The 19,148-nt window shown below is 43.9% G+C and overlaps 1 protein-coding gene across 5 annotated transcripts in view; it reads right to left on the minus strand.

Annotated features, from left to right (window-relative positions):
- Positions 1 to 19,148, minus strand: part of fancm (FA complementation group M) — an 80,126-nt gene that overhangs the window by 12,791 nt on the left and 48,187 nt on the right. For 4 of the 5 annotated variants that reach the window (XM_045723348.1, XM_045723347.1, XM_045723345.1 and 1 more), the window contains 6 exons: positions 7,273 to 9,154; positions 6,921 to 7,009; positions 1,688 to 1,759; positions 1,330 to 1,455; positions 932 to 1,097; positions 466 to 572 (listed from right to left, as the gene is read on the minus strand). In XM_045723348.1, coding sequence (XP_045579304.1) covers positions 466 to 572; positions 932 to 1,097; positions 1,330 to 1,455; positions 1,688 to 1,759; positions 6,921 to 7,009; positions 7,273 to 9,154 — 2,442 coding nt within the window. The remainder of the gene's footprint in view (positions 1 to 465; positions 573 to 931; positions 1,098 to 1,329; positions 1,456 to 1,687; positions 1,760 to 6,920; positions 7,010 to 7,272; positions 9,155 to 19,148) is intronic. The other variant, XM_045723346.1, reaches the window with a different exon arrangement.

The raw sequence follows: 19,148 nt of genomic DNA on the forward strand, positions 1-19,148 counted from the left end.
AAAAGACTACTGAACAGTAGTCAAGGTGCGACAAAACAAGGGCCTGTAGGACGTGCCTTGTTGATAGTGTTGTCAAGGCGGCAGAGCATCGCTATATTATAGACGACTTCTCATCTTAGCTACTACTGCATCCAATATGTTTTGACCATGACAGTTTACAATCTAGTGTTACTCCAAGCAGTTTAGTAATCTCAACTTGCTCAATTTCCACATGATTTATTACAAGATTTAGTTGAGGTTTAGGGTCTAGTTAGTGTTTTGTTTAGTGAGTGAAAAGGGTACAGTTGATAAAAATCATAGAGTTTTATTCGAAGGGACAGTTTCCCAAACACAGCCAAGTCCTAGACTAAAAATCATGTTCAATGGAGATTCACTATTGAAAGTGCATCTTAGACAAGGACTAACCCCTGTCTGGGAAACCGGCCCTAAGATTAATAGACACCAAAGAAATCCTGATAATCCTACCTGAGAGAAGATGTCCATGTTGTGGTTTTGCTTGTAGATCATTTTGAACTTGCCAGCCACAGCAGGGCTTCTCACTGACTTTAGGTAAACCCCCTGCATCTCAGAATCTGTCACACAGGGAGATACAATGGGAGATACAATGAGAGTGTGTGTGTGTCAGTCAAGTAATGCCCAAGCTGCTTGAGCCAGCAGTAGTCCCCTTTGACAAAATGCTTGAGTGCTGGGTCATGTTAGGGCACACCGAAACAAAACATGTCAATACATAGTGCAACAGAAAATGAAAGTGAGCGATTCTTAGGTATCTCCCCATTTTAGAAACGCTTTATTCTATTTCATGCCCAGTGAATGAACTGTATAATAGGTGACTACCTGTATAACAACTGTATAACATAACAAGAGACTTTGGGTCCATGAAAAGCGTTGTATAAAACCCATGTTGTTGTTGTTATTATATTTGACCCCTCACCGTTTATTCCCTGGGAGCACTGGGTGTTGCTCACAACGAAGCCCTCCAGTGAGCGGTTCTGCTCTTCACCATCCTCTTCATCAGATGACACCTCCCCCCCCTCGGACAGCGCCGCCTCCTCGTCCAGAAAGTGACGGGCTCCTTGGTGGTGGTGCTGCACGACCTGCTGGGAAGGAAATGTTGATTCGAAGGAGTAGATTACTTTATTGTCCAACGTACATATGACCTAACAAAAATGTCTTCTGCTTTATACCAAACCCTCCAAAAGACAAGAGGTTGGAGAGGTTGGAGCAAGTCGTCAACAAACAGAGAAGGTAGCTGAACAACAACACACTTAAAATGACCCTGGGCTACTGACCACCACTTCTCATGTGAGATGTATTTGACACCTGACTGACCTTAGCTTTCCCATGCGATGCTGATGGTTTCACAGCCACACGGGGGGGCGCTCTTGGCTGTCGAACAGAGGTATTCTGGAAGTCATCGTCAGACACTGCCTCCCCCTCCCCCTCGCTCTCATCTGACTGGAAAAGAGGTTTGGAAGACATGGTCAAAGCCATATTAACTTTAGTATGACGGTCAGAAGAAAAAAAAAGTGTTCAACATTCATTGTAATCCACAAGTATTTATTTGATGCTAGCTTGTACTGAATAAGTAAAAGATAATTGAGAGGAAGAGAACCATACACACAAGCTGCTAGAACTGACAAGTTTGATAATAATACTTTAGTGATAGTGGTTATAGTAATTATCTTACAATGCGTGCCACTGCATGCTTCGACTTCCTGGTCACTTGTATAGGAGAATCCACATCACTGAGAAGCATTGACTGGGAGAGGAAATATAACAAACAATGAATAAACAGAATCATCAATCATTTGAATATATTTTTAACTTGGGTCCCACAAGGAATCATCTCTCAAACAAATAACTTTCTTTCAGACACTTTTGCATTTGTATCATTGATATATTCTACATAAGATGCAAAGTGTAAATCTTTAGTTAGAAGCCCACGTGACTATTCTGAGCCACTGCTTTCTGCAGGCTTTCTTTATCTCTGGCAAGGCCATGTATGCAACTGTGTGGCAAATAGTCTTGTATTGTCAAAACCTGAGTTGTCTCAGAGAAAACAGATGCTTTCCTAAAAGAGGCCAGTCTGAATGGAACATTTTAAACAAAATAGATCTTCGCAAAAGCAGTCTGCGAGCCTGTTGCCATGCCGACAACAGGCAGCTATCAGACAGACTATGCTTAAAGGCTTATATAGAGAAGTGAGATACATCAGACCCCTCAATATTCCGACGAAGTATGGTATCATTACTATATATTGAGCACTTCTTAAATTGGGCACATATGCTCTACAGCCATGGCAAATAAAGTGTGGAAAAGATAAGAGGACGGAAATTAGATATGGTAGGTTATATAATAGAAATGGATGATTGTACAGTTTTGATGGTAGTGCAACTCAATGCACTATTACTGAACAAAAATATAAACGCAACACGCAACAATTTCAATGATTTTACTGAGGTACAGTTCATATAAGGAAATCAGTCAAATGAAATAAATAAATTAGGCCCTAATCTATGGATTTCACATGACTGGAAATATAGATATGCATCGGTTGGTCAGATATCTTATGAAAAAAGGTAGGGGTGTGAATCAGAAAACCAGTCAGTATCTGGTGTGACCATTTACCTCATGCAGCGTGACACATTTCCTTTGCATTTGAGTTGATCAGGCTGTTGATTGTGGCCTGTGGAATGTTGTCCCACTCTTCAATGGCTGTGCGAAGTTGCTGGTATTTGGCGAGAACTGGAACACACTGTTGTACTAGAGGTCGACCGATTATGATTTTTCAACGTCGATACCGATTATTGGAGGACCAAAATAAGCAGATGCCGATTAAATCGGCCAATTTTTGTTTTTATTTATTTAATTGTAATAATGACAATTACAACAATACTGAATGAACACTTTTATTCTAACTTAATATAATACATCAATAAAATCAATTTAGCCTCAAATAAATAATGAAACATGTTCAAATTGGTTTAAATAATGCAAAACAAAGTGTTGGCGAAGAAAGTAAAAGTGCAATATGTGCCATGTCAAAAAGCTAACGTTTAAGTTCCTTGCTCAGAACATGAGAACATATGAAAGCTGGTGGTTCCTTTTAACATGAGTCTTCAATATTCCCAGGTAAGAAGTTTTAGGTTGTAGTTATTATAGGACTATTTCTCTCTACCATTTGTATTTCATATACCTTTGACTATTGGATGTTCTTATAGGCACTATAGTATTGCCAGTGTAACAGTATAGCTTCCGTCCCTCTACTCGCCCCTACCTGGGCTCGAACCAGGGACACATCGACAACAGCCACACTCGAAGCATCGTTACCCATCGCTCCACAAAAGCCGCGGGAACAACTCCTTCAAGGTCTCAGAGCGAGTGACGTCACCGATTAAAACGTTATTAGCGCGCACCCCGCTAACTAGCTAGCCATTTCACATCAGTTACACCAGCCTAATCTCGGGAGTTGATAGGCTTGAAGTCAAACAGCTCAATGCTTGAAGCACAGCGAAGAGCTGCTGGCAAATACAGGAAAGTGCTGTTTGAATGAATGCTTACGACCCTGCTGCTGCCTACCACCGCTCAGTCAGACTGCTCTATCAAATATCAAATCATAGACTTAATTATAACACAATAACACACAGAAATACGAGCCATAGGTCATTAATATGGCCAAATCCGGAAACTATCATTTCGAAAATAAAACGTTTATTCTTTCAGTGAAATACGGAACCGTTCTGTATTTTATCTAACAGGTGGCATCCCTAAGTCTAAATATTGCTGTTACATTGTGCAACCTTCAATGTCATAATTATGTACAATTCTGGCAAATTAATTATGGTCTTTGTTAGGAAGAAATGGTCTTCACACAGTTCGCAACGAGCCAGGCGGCCCAAACTGCTGCATATACCCTGACTCTGTTTGCACAGAACGCAAGAGAAGTGACACAATTTCCCTAGTTAAAAGAAATTAATGTTAGCAGGCAATATTAACTAAATATGCAGGTTTAAAAATATATACTTGTGTATTGATTTTAAAGAAAGAAATTGATGTTTATGGTTAAGTACACGTTGGTGCAACGGCAGTGCTTTTTTCGCGAATGCGCTTGTTAAATCATCACCCGTTTGGCGAAGTAGGTTGTGATTCGATGAGAAATTAACAGGCACCGCATCGATTATATGCAACGCAGGACAAGCTAGATAAACTAGTAATATCATCAACCATGTGTAGTTAACCTCTATGGGCTAGGTGGGACGCTTGCGTCCCACCTACGTAACAGCCACTGGCAGCCTGTGGCGCGATTTTCAAAACGTTAAAAATCCTATTACTTCAATTTCTCAAACATATGACTATTTTACAGCTATTTAAAGACAAGACTCTCGTTAATCTAACCACACTGTCCGATTTCAAAAAGGCTTTACAACGAAAGCAAAACATTAGATTATGTCAGCAGAGTACCAAGCCAGAAATAATCAGACACCCATTTTTCAAGCCAGCATATAATGTCACCAAAACCCAGAAGACAGCTAAATGCAGCACTCACCTTTGATAATCTTCATCAGATGACAACCCTAGGACATTATGTTATACAATACATGCATGTTTTGTTCAATCAAGTTCATATTTATATCAAAAACCAGCTTTTTACATTAGCATGTGACGTTCAGAACTAGCATACCCCCCGCAAACTTCCGGGGAATTCGCTAACATTTTACTAAATTACTCACGATAAACGTTCACAAAAAGCATAACAATTATAGATACAGACCTCCTCTATGCACTCGATATGTCCGATTTTAAAATAGCTTTTTGGTGAAAGCACATTTTGCAATATTCTAAGTACATAGCCCAGGCATCACGGGCTCGCTATTTAGACACCCGGCAAGTTTAGCACTCACCATAATCATATTTACTATTATAAAAGTTTGATTACCTTTTGTCTTCGTCAGAATGCACACCCAGGACTGCTACTTCAATAACAAATGTTGGTTTGGTCCAAAATAATCCATCGTTATATCCGAATAGCGGCGTTTTGTTCGTGCGTTCCAGACACTATCCGAAATAGTAAAGAAGTGTCGCGCGCATGGCGCAATTCGTGACAATAAAATTCTAAATATTCCATTACCGTACTTCGAAGCATGTCAACCGCTGTTTAAAATCAATTTTTACGACATTTTTCTCGTAGAAAAGCGATAATATTCCGACAGGGAATCTCCTTTTCGGCAAACAGAGGAAAAAATCCCAAAGGCGGGGGCGGTCGGGGTCACGCGCCTAAGCCCAGTGTCCCTTGATCGGCCACTTGAGAAAGGCGATAATGTGTTTCAGCCTGGGGCTGGAATGACGACATTCTGTTTTTTCCCCGGGCTCTGAGCGCCTATGGACGACGTGGGAAGTGTCACGTTAGAGCAGAGATCCTTAGTAAATGATAGAGATGGAAAATAAGTTCAAGAAATGGTCAGACAGGCCACTTCCTGTAAAGGAATCTCTCAGGTTTTGACCTGCCATTTGAGTTCTGTTATACTCACAGACACCATTCAAACAGTTTTAGAAAATGTAGGGTGTTTTCTATCCATATGTAATAAGTATATGCATATTCTAGTTACTGGGTAGGAGTGGTAACCAGATTAAATCGGGTATGTTTTTTATCCAGCCGTGTCAATACTGCCCCCTAGCCCTAACAGGTTTTAACTAGTGATTATGTTAAGATTGATTGTTTTTTATAAGATAAGTTTAATGCTAGCTAGCAACTTACCTTGGCTCCTTGCTGCACTCGCGTAACAGGTAGTCAGCCTGCCACGCAGTCTCCTCGTGGAGTGCAATGTAATCGGCCACAATCGATGTCCAAAAATGCCGATTACCGATTGTTTTGAAAACTTGAAATCGGCCCTAATTTAATCGGCCATTCCGATTAAATCGGTCGACCTCTGTTGTACACGTCGATCCAGAGCATCCCAAACATGCTCAATGGGTGACATGTCAGGTGAGTATGCAGGCCATGGAAGAACTGGGATATTTTCAGCTTCCAGGAATTGTGTACAGATCCTTGTGACATGGGGCCTTGCATTATCATGCTGAAACATGAGGTGATGGTGGTGGATGACTGGCACAACAATGGGCCTAAGGATCTCCTCACGGTATCACTGTGCATTCAAATGACCATCGATAAAATGCATTTGTGTTCGTTGTCAGTTGCTTATGCCTGCCCATACCATAACCCTATCACCACCATGGGGCACTCTATTCACAACGTTGACATCTGCCCACTGAAGTCGGTTACGACGCTGAACTGCAATCAGGTCAAGACCTTGGTGAGGATGACGAGCGCGCTTCCCTGAGAGCTGTCCGGGTGGCTGGTCTCAGGCAATCCCGCATGTGAAGAAGCCAGATGTGGAGGTCCTTCTGCCAAATTCTCTAAAACAGTAAGCATGCCAATTGCACGCTCCCTCAAAGCTTGAGACATCTGTGGCATTGTGTTGTGTGACAAAACTGCACATTTTAGAGTGGCCTTTTATTGTCCCCAGCACAAGGTGCACCTGTGTAATGATCATGCTGTTTAACCTGCTTCTTAATATGCCACACCTGTCAGGTGTATGGATTATCTTGGCACAGGAGAAATACTCACTAACAGAGATGTAAACACATTTGGGAACAACATTTTAGATAAATATGCTTTTTGTGCGTATAGAAAACTTCTGAGACCAACACTTTACATGTTGCGTTTATATTTTTGTTCAGTATACGTAAGTTAGAAAAATAGACAATAACACCATGACATGACTAGAATTAGAGACCTAGTGCAAGTAGCAGTTCACCAGACCTACATTTGGTGGTTATGTTTGACAGAATGAAGATGCATTACTGAAGGCTTACTATATAGTCCTTGACACACAGTGAAAAAGTAGCTAATTGGGACTTACCACTGGAGAAGACAAGGGGTTCGCCTTGACATGATGATGAACCCGCTTACGGGTGATAACCTCCTCCTCACTGTCACTGGTGCACAGGCCTGCGGCAGGGGATAACAAATCATAATGCACATGCCTGAAGTGCTTACCCACTCACAGGAACAAACAGACAATGCAAAGCAGTACCAATCTCACCTATCGTTCAGAATGTGCTACCTTGATGAGATGTGTAGGTCAGATTGTCAGAACACCTGCTAATGTCCCGACCAGGTATACATATTAACAAGGTGGCTTAGTTGTTTGTGAATGGGAAACTAGGGGACACATTGACATCAAGCACCTGTAATAGTTGGAGTGAACTAACCTGGATGAGGGGGGTCCAGGATGGATTTGTGAGACAAACTGTGTCCCATCTCTATTGAACCATTTCCTGGGTCCCCCGACTGAGCTTTGGGAGTCAGGGCATTCTGTAAGGTCCCCTGGCGTTGCCTCTTTAAGAATGAGAATGAAGTGGATGGGGTGGTGGAAGGACCAGGCAGGAGAGCTCGCCTTGGTCCTAATGTGGGGATTGGTGAGAACAGAGCTCCGCTCTTGGAGGTCAGAGGAGAGGTCTGAGGCGAAGCCAGAGCAGAGGTTTCTGCCCTCTTCCCTCCCGGACAGGCTGCCAGGGGTGTGGACACGCTCTTCCTATGGAAACTAAAGGGGGGAGCGGAGGAGCCAGAGATTTTCGGCCCATTCACTGAGGAGGAAAGGGCTGCTTCCTGTTTTTTGGATCCAGGGGGTGAAGGTTTTGAGGGGAACGGACTAGGAGCAGCCTCTGTGTCCCCTTCATCCTCCTCCCAGCCCAAGTCAAAGTTGACAGAGAAGAAATCCTGAGAACAGTCAAAGTTCTCAAAGTCCTGAGCAGGCTCCTGCTGCGCTACAGGAGAAGCATGGCTATGGCTAGGTTTGACCTGATACACCATATTTGTTTCTGTCACACTTTTACTTGACCCTATTAACCATTCCCTCTCCGGAGGCTTCAGGGGGCTAGGTATTCGGATACTGACGTTCTCTGGCGTTGGGATGTCCGGGATGGTCATCTGGAGAAAGGTCTCGTCATCTCCAAACAGGTCCATGCTCTCGTCCAGGTTGGTTTTAGCGTGCTGGGCTTTAGGCTGAGTGGGATGACATGGTGGCTTGAAGTCCGCTTTATCATCCATATCATCGTCCTTTATGTCATTGCTGTCATCCTCGAAGACCTCATCCCAGCTAGGGCTGCCAAGGGCACTTTCCCTACCCATGCTGTCTGCTGGCACAGTAATGGCTGAAGAAGGGGAGTGCTGCTGATGTGGTTCGCAATGGCTTTCACAGTCTAGAGAACCAATGTCTAAATCAACATTGGGAGATTGAGAAGCAGGATCAGCAAAGTCCTCATCCACTTCCAGGGAGAAATTCACGTGGAATGTCTGACCCACATCCAGCAGTTCATCCAGAGGTTCAACCGGAAGTGTATGTGAACAGTCTATGGTGGTGAAGGGGGTGGGCCCAGGGTCGAACTGAGGGCTGTCCAGGTCAAAGTGCAAAGCTGGAGGAGACCTAGACAGAAGCTCTGTCACGTTGACTAGAATGACCCTGAAGCTCTCTAACCTCTGTCTCAGGGGCTGCAACTTGGGGATGGCAGCGTCCCATTTCGGCAAGTAAAACAAAGCCTCCAGTTCAGAATCTTCATCTGACTTGGGTTCACGGTCTGCAATTGAGGTCAACTGATTGAGGTCAATCTGTTCTACAGCAGCAATGCAGTTCACTGATTCGCTCACCAAATCCCTTGGAGAATTGACCTCTGAACTTTCACTCTCGTTGTTGAGTATGATACAGTCAAAATCCATGTCCATGATTGGCTGATCACCGGTGGAGGAGAGTGGCCAGAGGCCTGGGTGATCTCTGAGGTTATGAGTCACCTCCTTGTGACATTCTGAAGGGACTCTGTCCTTTATCAGGGTCCATGGAGAGAGAGTCTCTGCTTTAGAAATGCTTTCCCTCTGCACTTCCTTTTTGAATTCGACACGGTCTAGGTCAGCTGAGGAAAGGCAGGAAGTCTTCTGCTTGTGGTTCAGGTTGGCCATTTTGGTTCTGGATTTTGTCGTTTTTCCCTCTTTCTGCTTCTTTCCTTTGGTGGACTTTTCCTTCTGTGCTTCCTCCGTGAGGCCTATGACATCTGCTTTGTGGAGGTGGGGCAGCAGCTCCAACTCATATCTGCTTTCACCCTGTCAGATAAAACAAACATGACAATGAATATAACTACAAAACTTTTTCACTATTTAACCTGTTGTGGTATAGGGGGCAGTATTTTCACGGCCGGATAAAAAACGAACCCGATTTCATCTGGTTACTACTCCTGCCCAGAAACTAAAATATGCATATAATTAGTAGATTTGGATAGAAAACACTCTAAAGTTTCTAAAACTGTTTGAATGGTGTCTGTGAGTATAACAGAACTCATATGGCAGGCCAAAACCTGAGAAGATTCCATGCAGGAAGTGCCCTGTCTGACAATTTGTTGTCCTTCCGTTGCATCTCTATCGACATTACAGCATCTGTGCTGTAACGTGACACTTTCTAAGGCTTCCATTGGCTCTCTAAAGCCGCCAGAAAGTGGAATAGGGTGTCTGCTGTCTCTGGGCAAAGTACAGCAGCAGAGTTTGTAAGTGGTCAGCCTGCCTGGGGACAGTGAGACTGGAGATGCGCGCTCACGAGACTACTCCATTTTTTTCTTTCAGGCTTTGAATGAATATAACGTTGCCCGGTTGGAATATTATCACTATTTTATGAGAAAAGTAGCATAAAAATTGATTTTAAACAGCGTTTGACATGCTTCTAAGTACGGTAATGGAATATTTTGAATTTTTTTGTCAAGAAATGCGCTCGCGCGTTACCCTTCGGATAGTGACCTGAACGCACGAACAAAACGGCGGTATTTGGATATAACTATGGATTATTTGGAACCAAAACAACATTTGTTGTTGAAGTAGAAGTCCTGGGAGTGCATTCTGACGAAGAACAGCAAAGGTAATCCAATTTTTCTAATAGTAATTCTGAGTTTAGGTTGTCCCAAACTTGGTGGGTGTCAAATTAGCTAGCCGTGATGGCCGAGCTATGTACTCAGAATGTTGCAAAATGTGCTTTCGCCGAAAAGCTATTTTAAAATCGGACATAGCGATTGCATAAAGGAGTTCTGTATCTATAATTCTTAAAATAATTATGTATTTTGTCAACGTTTTATCATGAGTAATTTAGTAAATTCACCGGAAGTTTTCGGTGGGTATGCTAGTTCTGAACATCACATGCTAATGTAAAAAGCTGTTTTTTGATATACATATGAACTTGATTGAACAAAACATGCATGTATTGTATAACATAATGTCCTAGGAGTGTCATCTGATGAAGATCAAAGGTTAGTGCTGAATTTAGCTGTGTTTTGGGTATTTGTGATGCATGCTAGTTGCTTGGAAATGGCTGTGTGTCTATGTACTCTCCTAACAATCTAATGTTTTGCTTTCGCTGTAAAGCCTTTTGGAAATCGGACAATGTGGTTCGATTCAGGAGAAGTGTATCTATAAAATGGTGTAAAATAGTCCTATGTTTGAGAACTTTGAATTATGACATTTTGTGGTTTTAAATTTGGCGCTCTGATTTGTCAATGGCTGTTGAATAGTGTGGGACGATTTCGTCCCACCTCCCCTAGAGAGGTAAAAAAAAAAGTTTGGTTGAAGTCTAGCAAATTTCTTCAGATGTTGCACAAGCTATTGTATCATAATGCAAGTTACAGATTTAATACTTCCCTGGAACAACACACAGAGTTGGCTGGTTATATAAACAACAAGACATTTTTGACACAGTGCCTTTAGAAAGTAACCATACCCCTAAACTTATTCCACATGTTGTGTTACAGCCTGAATTTAAATCAAAGTGAAAACATGTTATCAGTATTCAGTAGGCTATGTCTTCATTCAGGGGATATGAGAAGTAGCATTAGGTTTAATGGTTAAACAAGGCTGATGTTTTATGTTGTGTAGAGTGCCTTCAGAAAGCATTAATACCCCTTTACTTATTCCACATTGTTGTGACAGCCTGAATTCAAAATGGATTAAATCACACACAAGTTTTAGCAAATGTATTGAAAATTAAAACACAGAAATAGTATTCACACCCCTGACTCAATACTTTGTAAAAGCACCTTTGGCAGCGGTTACAGCTGTGAGTGTTTCTGGTTAAGTCTAAGAGCTTTGCACACCTGGATTGTGCAAAATGTCCCTTTATTTTCAAAATTCTTCAAGCTCTGTCAAATTGGTTGAGGATCATTGCTCAACAACCATTTTCAGGTCTTGCCATACAGTTTTGACTTAAATCTGAAAGTGTAACTCGGCCACTCCGGAAAATTCACTGTCTTCTTGGTAAGCAACTCCAGTGTATATTTGGCCTTGTGTTTTAGGTTATTGTCCTACTCAAAGGTCAATTGATCTCCCAGTGTCTGGTGGAAAGCAGACTGAACCAGGTTTTCCTCTAGGATTTTGCCTGTGTTTAGCTCAATTCCATAATTTTTTTTAATCATGAAAAACTCCCCAGTCCTTAACAATTACAAGCATACCCCTAACATGATGTAGCCACCACTAAGCTTGAAAATATGGAAAGTGGTACTCGGTAATGTGTTATGTTTAATGCAAATCCAATGCACTTTGTATTCAGGACAAAATATAATTTGCTTTGCCAATTTTTTTTTCAGTATTGCTTTAGTGCCTTGTTGCAAACAGGATACATGTTTTTTTCACTCTATCAATTAGGTTAGTATGGTGGAGTAACTGCAATGTTGTTGATCCATCAGTTTTCTCCCATCACAGCAATTAAACTCTAACTGTTTTTAAGGCACCATTGGCCTCATGGTGAAATCCCTGTGTGGTTTCCTTCCTCTCAGGCAACTGAGTTAGGAAGGACGCCTGTATCTTTACAGTGACCGGATATATTGATACACCATCCAAAGTGTAATTTGTAACCACCATGCTCAATACCCATCTAGATGCCGTTCTTTGCGAGACATTGGAAATCCTCCCTTGTCTTAGTGTTTGGATCCGTGTTTGAAATTCACTGCTCGACTGAGGGCCCTTACTGATAATTGTATGTGTGGGGTATAGAGATGAGGTAGTCATTAAAAAATCATGTTAAACACTATTATAGTCCATGCAATTTATTATGTGACTTGTTAAGCACATTTTTACTCTTGAATGTATTTTGGCTTGGCATAACAAAAAGGGGTTGAATACTTATTGGCTGAAGACATTTCAGCTTTTCAATTTCAACCCATTTGAAAAAATGGCCAAAAACATTATTCCACTTGGACATTAAGGGATACTGTGTGTTGGCCAGCGACCAAAAATATCTAAACTCAGCAAAAAAATGAAAATGTCCCTTTTTCAGAACCCTGTCTTTCAAAAATAATTTGTAAAAATCCAAATAACTTCACAGATCTTCATTGTAAAGGGTTTAAACACCGTTTCCCATGCTTGTTCAATGAACCATAAACAATTAATGAACATGCACCTGTGGAACGGTCGTTAAGACACTAACAGCTTACAGACAGTAGGCAATTAAGGTCACAGTTAAAACTTAGGACACTAAAGGGACCTTTCTACTGACTCTGAAAAACACCAAAAGAAAGATGCCCAGGGTCCTTGCTCATCTGCGTGAACGTGCCTTAGGCATGCTGCAAGGAGGCATGAGGACTGCAGATATGGCCAGGGCAATAAATGGCAATGTCCGTACTGTGAGACGCCTAAGACAGCGCTACAGGGAGACAGGACAGACAGCTGATCGTCCTCGCAGTGGCAGACCACGTGTAACAACACCTGCACAGGATCGGTACATCCGAACATCACACCTGCGGGACAGATACAGGATGGCAACAACAACTGCCTGAGTTACAACAGGAACGCACAATCCCTCAATCAGTGCTCAGACTGTCCGCAATAGGCTGAGAGCGGCTGGACTGAGGGCTTGTAGGCTTGTTGTAAGGCAGGCCCTACCCAGACATCACCGGCAATAACGTCACCTATGGGCACAAACCCACCGTTGCTGGACCAGACAGGACTGGCAAAAAGTGCTCTTCACTGACGAGTCGCGGTTTTGTCTCATCAGGGGTGATGGTCGGATTCGCGTTTATCGTCAAAGGAATGAGCGTTACACCGAGGCCTGTACTCTGGAGTGAGGATCGATTTGGAGGTGGACGGTCCATCATGGTCTGGGGTGGTGTGTCACAGCATCATCGGACTGAGCTTGTTGTCATTGAGGCAAATTCAACTCTGTGCGTTACAGGGAAGAAATCCTCCTCCCTCATGTGGTACCCTTCCTGCAGGCTCACCCTGACATGACCCTCCAGCATGACAATGCCACCAGCCATACTGCTCGTTCAGTGCGGGATTTCCTGCAAGACAGGAATGTCAGTGTTCTGCCATGGCCAGCGAAGAGCCCAGATCTCAATCCCACTGAGCACATCTGGGACCTGTTGGATCGGAGGGTGAGGGCTAGGGCCATTCCCCCCCAGAAATGTCTGGAAACTTGCAGGTGCCTTGGTGGAAGAGTGGGGTAACATCTCACAGCAAGAACTGGCAAATCTTATGCAGTCCATGAGGAGATGCGCTACAGTAATCCCCCCCGTCGATGGGGTAGTAATTGAGTCGCCTTCTTTTTACAGAAGGCGAGAGCCAAATCGGCATATTCTGGGGGGATGCGCACCGTGGAGACCTGGTCTGGACTTTCCACCGTGGTAGCACCAACAGAAACCCCTACACACCTCCCCGAGCACTCTCGCGACCACCACGTGAGAGCCCTCTGTTGACAGGAAATGGTGGGGTCATGATGCGCTAACCTGGGAAGGCCTATCACCACAGAAAATGCAGGAGAGTCAATGAAGAAGAGACTGATTTTCTCCTCGTGACCCCCCTGCATCACCATGGCCAGGGAGATGGTGGCTTCCCTGATTAGCCCGGACCCTAATGGTCGACTATCCAGAGCATGTACCAGGAAAGGTCCAACCACAGGAATAATGGGGATCCCTAAACTAAGGGCGAACGCTCTGTCGATAAAATTCCCAGCCGCGCCTGACTCGACGAGCGCTTTATGCTGGGAATGCGGGGGAAACTCAGGAAAACAAACAGGTACAAACAGGTGGACAACAGAGGACTCTGGATGAGAGTGGTACAGACTCAACTGGGGTGACTTCAGAGTGCCCCGCCTGCTGCCTCGACTCCCAGAGGGACAAACCCGGCACCGACCGGCAGTGTGCCCTCTGCGGCCACAGATGGTGCACGTGAAGGCCCCTCCTCCAGCCTCCCTAAGCGCAGCCCCTCCCAGCTCGATGGGCACTGGAGCCGGGATGCTGGAAGATGGAACCGGCAGAGCCCTCTCTGGATGTCCGCGGGTGACCAGCAGGTTATCCAACCGGATGGACAGATCCACCAGTTGGTCAAAAGTGATGGTGGCATCCCTGCAGGCCAACTCCCATCGGATGTCCTCGCGCAGGCTGCACCGGTAGTGGTCGATAAGGGCCCTGTCGTTCCGAGACTTCCTGTCTCTCCCAGCGGTCCAAGGTCTGGACAACGCGATCCATCGTGGCACCGAGATGTTGCAGCATTGCCGAGTGTTCCCGGATGCGCTCCTCGACTCTGACCGGGGTACCTGCTCCTGCTGACTCCATGAGTGGTGTGTAATTCTGTCAAGGTGTGCGCTACTGGTGGAGAAGTCAGGTGCAGGAGAGCAGAGAGTTGTGAACAGGCGCACACTTTATTAATAAGGCAGAGGCAATAAAACCGACAGATGCCACTGCATCAAAACCTCCAGCCAAAGGTAAAAGTGTAATGCGCAAAACAGTCACAAAAAAATTAGCAAATGTTGTACAATAAACATCCCTTGTGAAAAGCCCCGGACTAACGGGGAAAAACCCAGCCTGGCGCGTACACACGAACACGTAACAAAAACAATTACACACAAAGACATGTGGGGGAACAGAGGAATAAATACATGCAGTGTGATTAGGGAATGTAAACCAGATGTGCAGGGAACAAGACAAAACAAATGGAACAATGGAAAAATGGAGCGGCGATGGCTAGAAAGCCGGTGACGTCGACCGCCGAACGCCGCCCAAACAAGGAGAGGAACCGACTTTGGCGGAAGTCGTGACACTAATCTATTCTATTCTTTGATGGAGAATAAATGGGTAGCCAGTTAACACTGGTTATATAATCAACCTATCAACATCCAGGTGATGAAGGATGGATAAGACAGCTAGGACATTATCCAACTGTGGTGCCTTACAAATGGATCACTGAGCCTTCCAGAGCATTCTACCTGATGACTGGTAGAGAACAGCAGAACACAGCTGTAGTGGGGGTGTTGCCCCCTTCCACTACAGCTAAAACATGCCATACTAGTACAGCACTGAGGTTGACTTACACTACGTGACCAAAAGTAGGTGGACACCTGCTCGTCGAACATCTTATTCCAAAATCATGGGAATTAAGATGGAGTTGGTCCCCCCTTTGCTGCTATAACAGCCTCCACTCTTCTGGGAAGGCTTTCCACTAGATGTTGGAACATTGCTGCAGGGACTTGCTTCCATTCAGCCACAAGAGCACTAGTGATGTCGGGCATTGATGTTGGGCGATTAGGCCTGGATCGGAGTCGGTGTTCCCATTAATCCCGAAGGCCAGTCAAGTTCTTTCACACCAATCTAGACAAACCATGTCTGTATAATAATCTCTAGCTTAAACTGACGGATTGTTATGGGGATTGTTTTATGCTTTAGATCGACAAACCATTTCTGTATGGACCTCGCTTTGCGCAAGGGGGCATTGTCATGCTAAAAAGGAAAGGACCTTCCCCAAACTGCCACAAAGTTGGAAGCACGGAATTGTCTAGAATGTCATTGTACACTGTAGCGTTAAGATTTCCCTTCACTGGAACCTAGGGGCCTAGCCGGATCATGAAAAACAGCCCCAGACCATTATTCCTCCTCTACCAAACTTTACAGTTGGCACGATGCAGTCGGGCAGGTAGCGTTCTCCTGGCATCCGCCAAACCCAGATTCGTCCGACGGACTGCCAGATGGTGAAGCGTGATACATCACTTCAGAGAACGTGTTTCCACTGCTCCAGAGTCCAATGATGGCGAGCTTTACACCACTGCAGCCGAAGCTTGGCATTGCGCATGGTGATCTTAGGCTTGTGTGCAGCTGCTCGGCCATGGAAACCCATTTTATGAAGCTCCCAGACTAACAGTTATTGTGCTGACGTTGCTTCCAGAGGCAATTTGGACAGACTTTACGGCTGAGCCGTTGTTGCTCTTAGACATTTCCACTTCACAATAAACAGCACTTACAGATGACGGTGCCACGTTGAAAGTCACAGAGCTTCAGTAAGGCCATTCTACTGCCAATGCTTCTCTATGGAGATTGCATGGCTGTGTGCTCAATTATATACACCTGTCAGCAACAGGTGTGGCTGAAATAGCTGAATGCACTAATTTCAAGGGGTGTCCACATACTTTGGTATATATAGTGTACCCCTCCAGCACATCAACTCAGGGAGTTAAACACTGAGGGTATAGATGGAGCTCAAAAGGGGAAGTGGCCTAGTTATGAGTCATCATAGATCGCGCCTCTTGGCAAACACATTTAATTAAAGTGACAGTTGTGAACTACGCTAAGGGAGACAGAACGCGGCTGGGGTTAGAGAACACAACGTACAGGACATTTTAGTGTTTGTTAGATTGAGGCCGTGATACAGTAGCCTTGTAAACCAACCTGATCACTTTGCTCACGTCTGTTTCAATTGAAGTATGCGGCCATAGATAAACGGGCAATCCGAAGTTCAAACAACGAAGCAGAAACCCTACCAGTGCCACCATTGTTTTGGTAAACACCTGAGTGATGGGGCAGGAGAAATTTACCCACCCTCAAATGTTTCTGCTTCACACTTCAAAATGTTCATGCAGCACAATCAGGCATTGTATTTGACTGATTTAATAACACCCTAAGCAATTGTACTGCACATTTACAGAAGGGGATAAAACAGGGAAAAAACTAAGCTAAACTAACCCACTAAACTGTTTGTTTACAATTGCTTTAAAGAGTAATTATACAGTGGGGGGGAAGTATTTGATCCCCTGCTGATTTTGTACGTTTGCCCACTTACAAAGAAATGATCAGTCTATAATTTTAATAGTAGGTTTATTTGAACAGTGAGAGACAGAATAACAACAAAAAATCCAGAAAAAAACGCATGTCAAAAATGTTATAAAATGATTTGCATTTTAATGAGGGAAATAAGTATTTGACCCCTCTGCAAAACATGACTTAGTACTTGGTGGCAAAACCCTTGTTGACAATCACAGAGGTCAGACGTTTCTTGTAAGTTGGCCACCAGGTTTGCACACATCTCAGGAGGGATTTTGTCCCACTCCTCTTTGCAGATCTTCTCCAAGTCATTAAGGTTTCGAGGCTGACGTTTGGCAACTCGAACCTTCAGCTCCCTCCACAGATTTTCTATGGGATTAAGGTCTGGAGACTGGCTAGGCCACTCCAGGACCTTAATGTGCTTCTTCTTGAGCCACTCCTTTGTTGCCTTGGCCGTGTGTTTTGGGTCATTGTCATACTGGAATACCCATCCACGACCCATTTTCAACGCCCTGGCTGAGGGAAGGAGTTTCTCACCCAACATTTGACGGTACATGGCCCCGTCCATTTTTTTAAATATTTTTTTTTCATCGTCCCTTTGATGCGGTGAAGTTGTCCTGTCCCCTTAGCAGAAAAACACCCCCAAAGCATAATGTTTCCACCTCCATGTTTGACGGTGGAGATGGTGTTCTTGTGGTCATAGGCAGCATTCCTCCTCCTCCAAACACGGCAAGTTGAGTTGATGTCAAAGAGCTCCATTTTGGTCTCATCTGACTACAACACTTTCACCAGTTGTCCTCAGTCATTCAGATGTTCATTGGCAAACTTCAGATGGGCATGTATATGTATTCTTGAGCAGGGGGACCTTGCGGGCGCTGCAGGATTTCAGTCCTTCACGGCATAGTGTGTTACCAATTGTTTTCTTGGTGACTATGGTCCCAGCTGCCTTCAGATCATTGACAAGATCCTCCCGTGTAGTTCTGGGCTGATTCCTCACCGTTCTCATGATCATTGCAACTCCACGAGGTGAGATCTTGCATGGAGCCCCAGGCCGAGGGATATTGACAGTTCTTTTGTGTTTCTTCCATTTGCGAATAATCGCACCAAATGTTGTCACCTTCTCACCAAGCTGCTTGGCAATGGTCTTGTAGACCATTACAGCCTTGTGTAGGTCTACAATCTTGTCCCTGACATCCTTGGAGAGCTCTTTGGTCTTGGCCATGATGGAGAGTTTGGAATCTGATTGATTGATTGCTTCTGTGGACAGGTGTCTTTTTCACAGGTAACAAGCTGCGGTTAGGAGCACTCCCTTTAAGAGTGTGCTCCTAATCTCAGCTCGTTACCTGTATAAAAGATACCTGGGAGCCAGAAATCTTTCTGATTGAGAGGGGTCAAATACTTATTTCCCTCATTAAAATGCAAATAAATTTAAAACATTTTTGACATGCATTTTTCTGGATATTTTTGTTGTTATTCTGTCTCTCACTGTTCAAATAAACCCACCATTAAAATCATAGACTGATCCTTTCTTTGTCAGTGGGCAAACTTACAAAATCAGCAGGGGATCAAATACTTTTTTCCCCCCACTGTATACCAGAATCTAAATTTGTCAGACCTCCAAAGTAGTCTAATGTAAATATGATTCCACATCGCACACCACTGGTTGTGTGGATCAGCTACATGCCTTGACCCCAAATGCATGGATTAGATGAGCCCCGCAAATCCGGAATTTGCATGGTGCCCATCTTTTCCATTAATTTTAGAGCTTGTGGAATTTTGCTGGATCTACAAGACAGATGGTCTGAGACATGGATGCATCTTGACATCAAACTACTTTTGAGGTCTGAAAACATCTCACAAGATGTGATTTTGGAATTTAATGTCACTTTAACGTTTATTCCTATTTAACCCATATTTTACTGTTTAGTACTGCCTTGTTACATAAGATTTTGCACTGGTGCAAACGCATAGTCAATCTGATCCTTAATTTCCCTTGAAATTCAAAGTCCTAGATTAGATATGACTCACATATTCAAATA

Source organism: Salmo salar, chromosome ssa09 (genome assembly GCF_905237065.1).
Source record: "Salmo salar chromosome ssa09, Ssal_v3.1, whole genome shotgun sequence".
Taxonomy (NCBI): domain Eukaryota; kingdom Metazoa; phylum Chordata; class Actinopteri; order Salmoniformes; family Salmonidae; genus Salmo; species Salmo salar.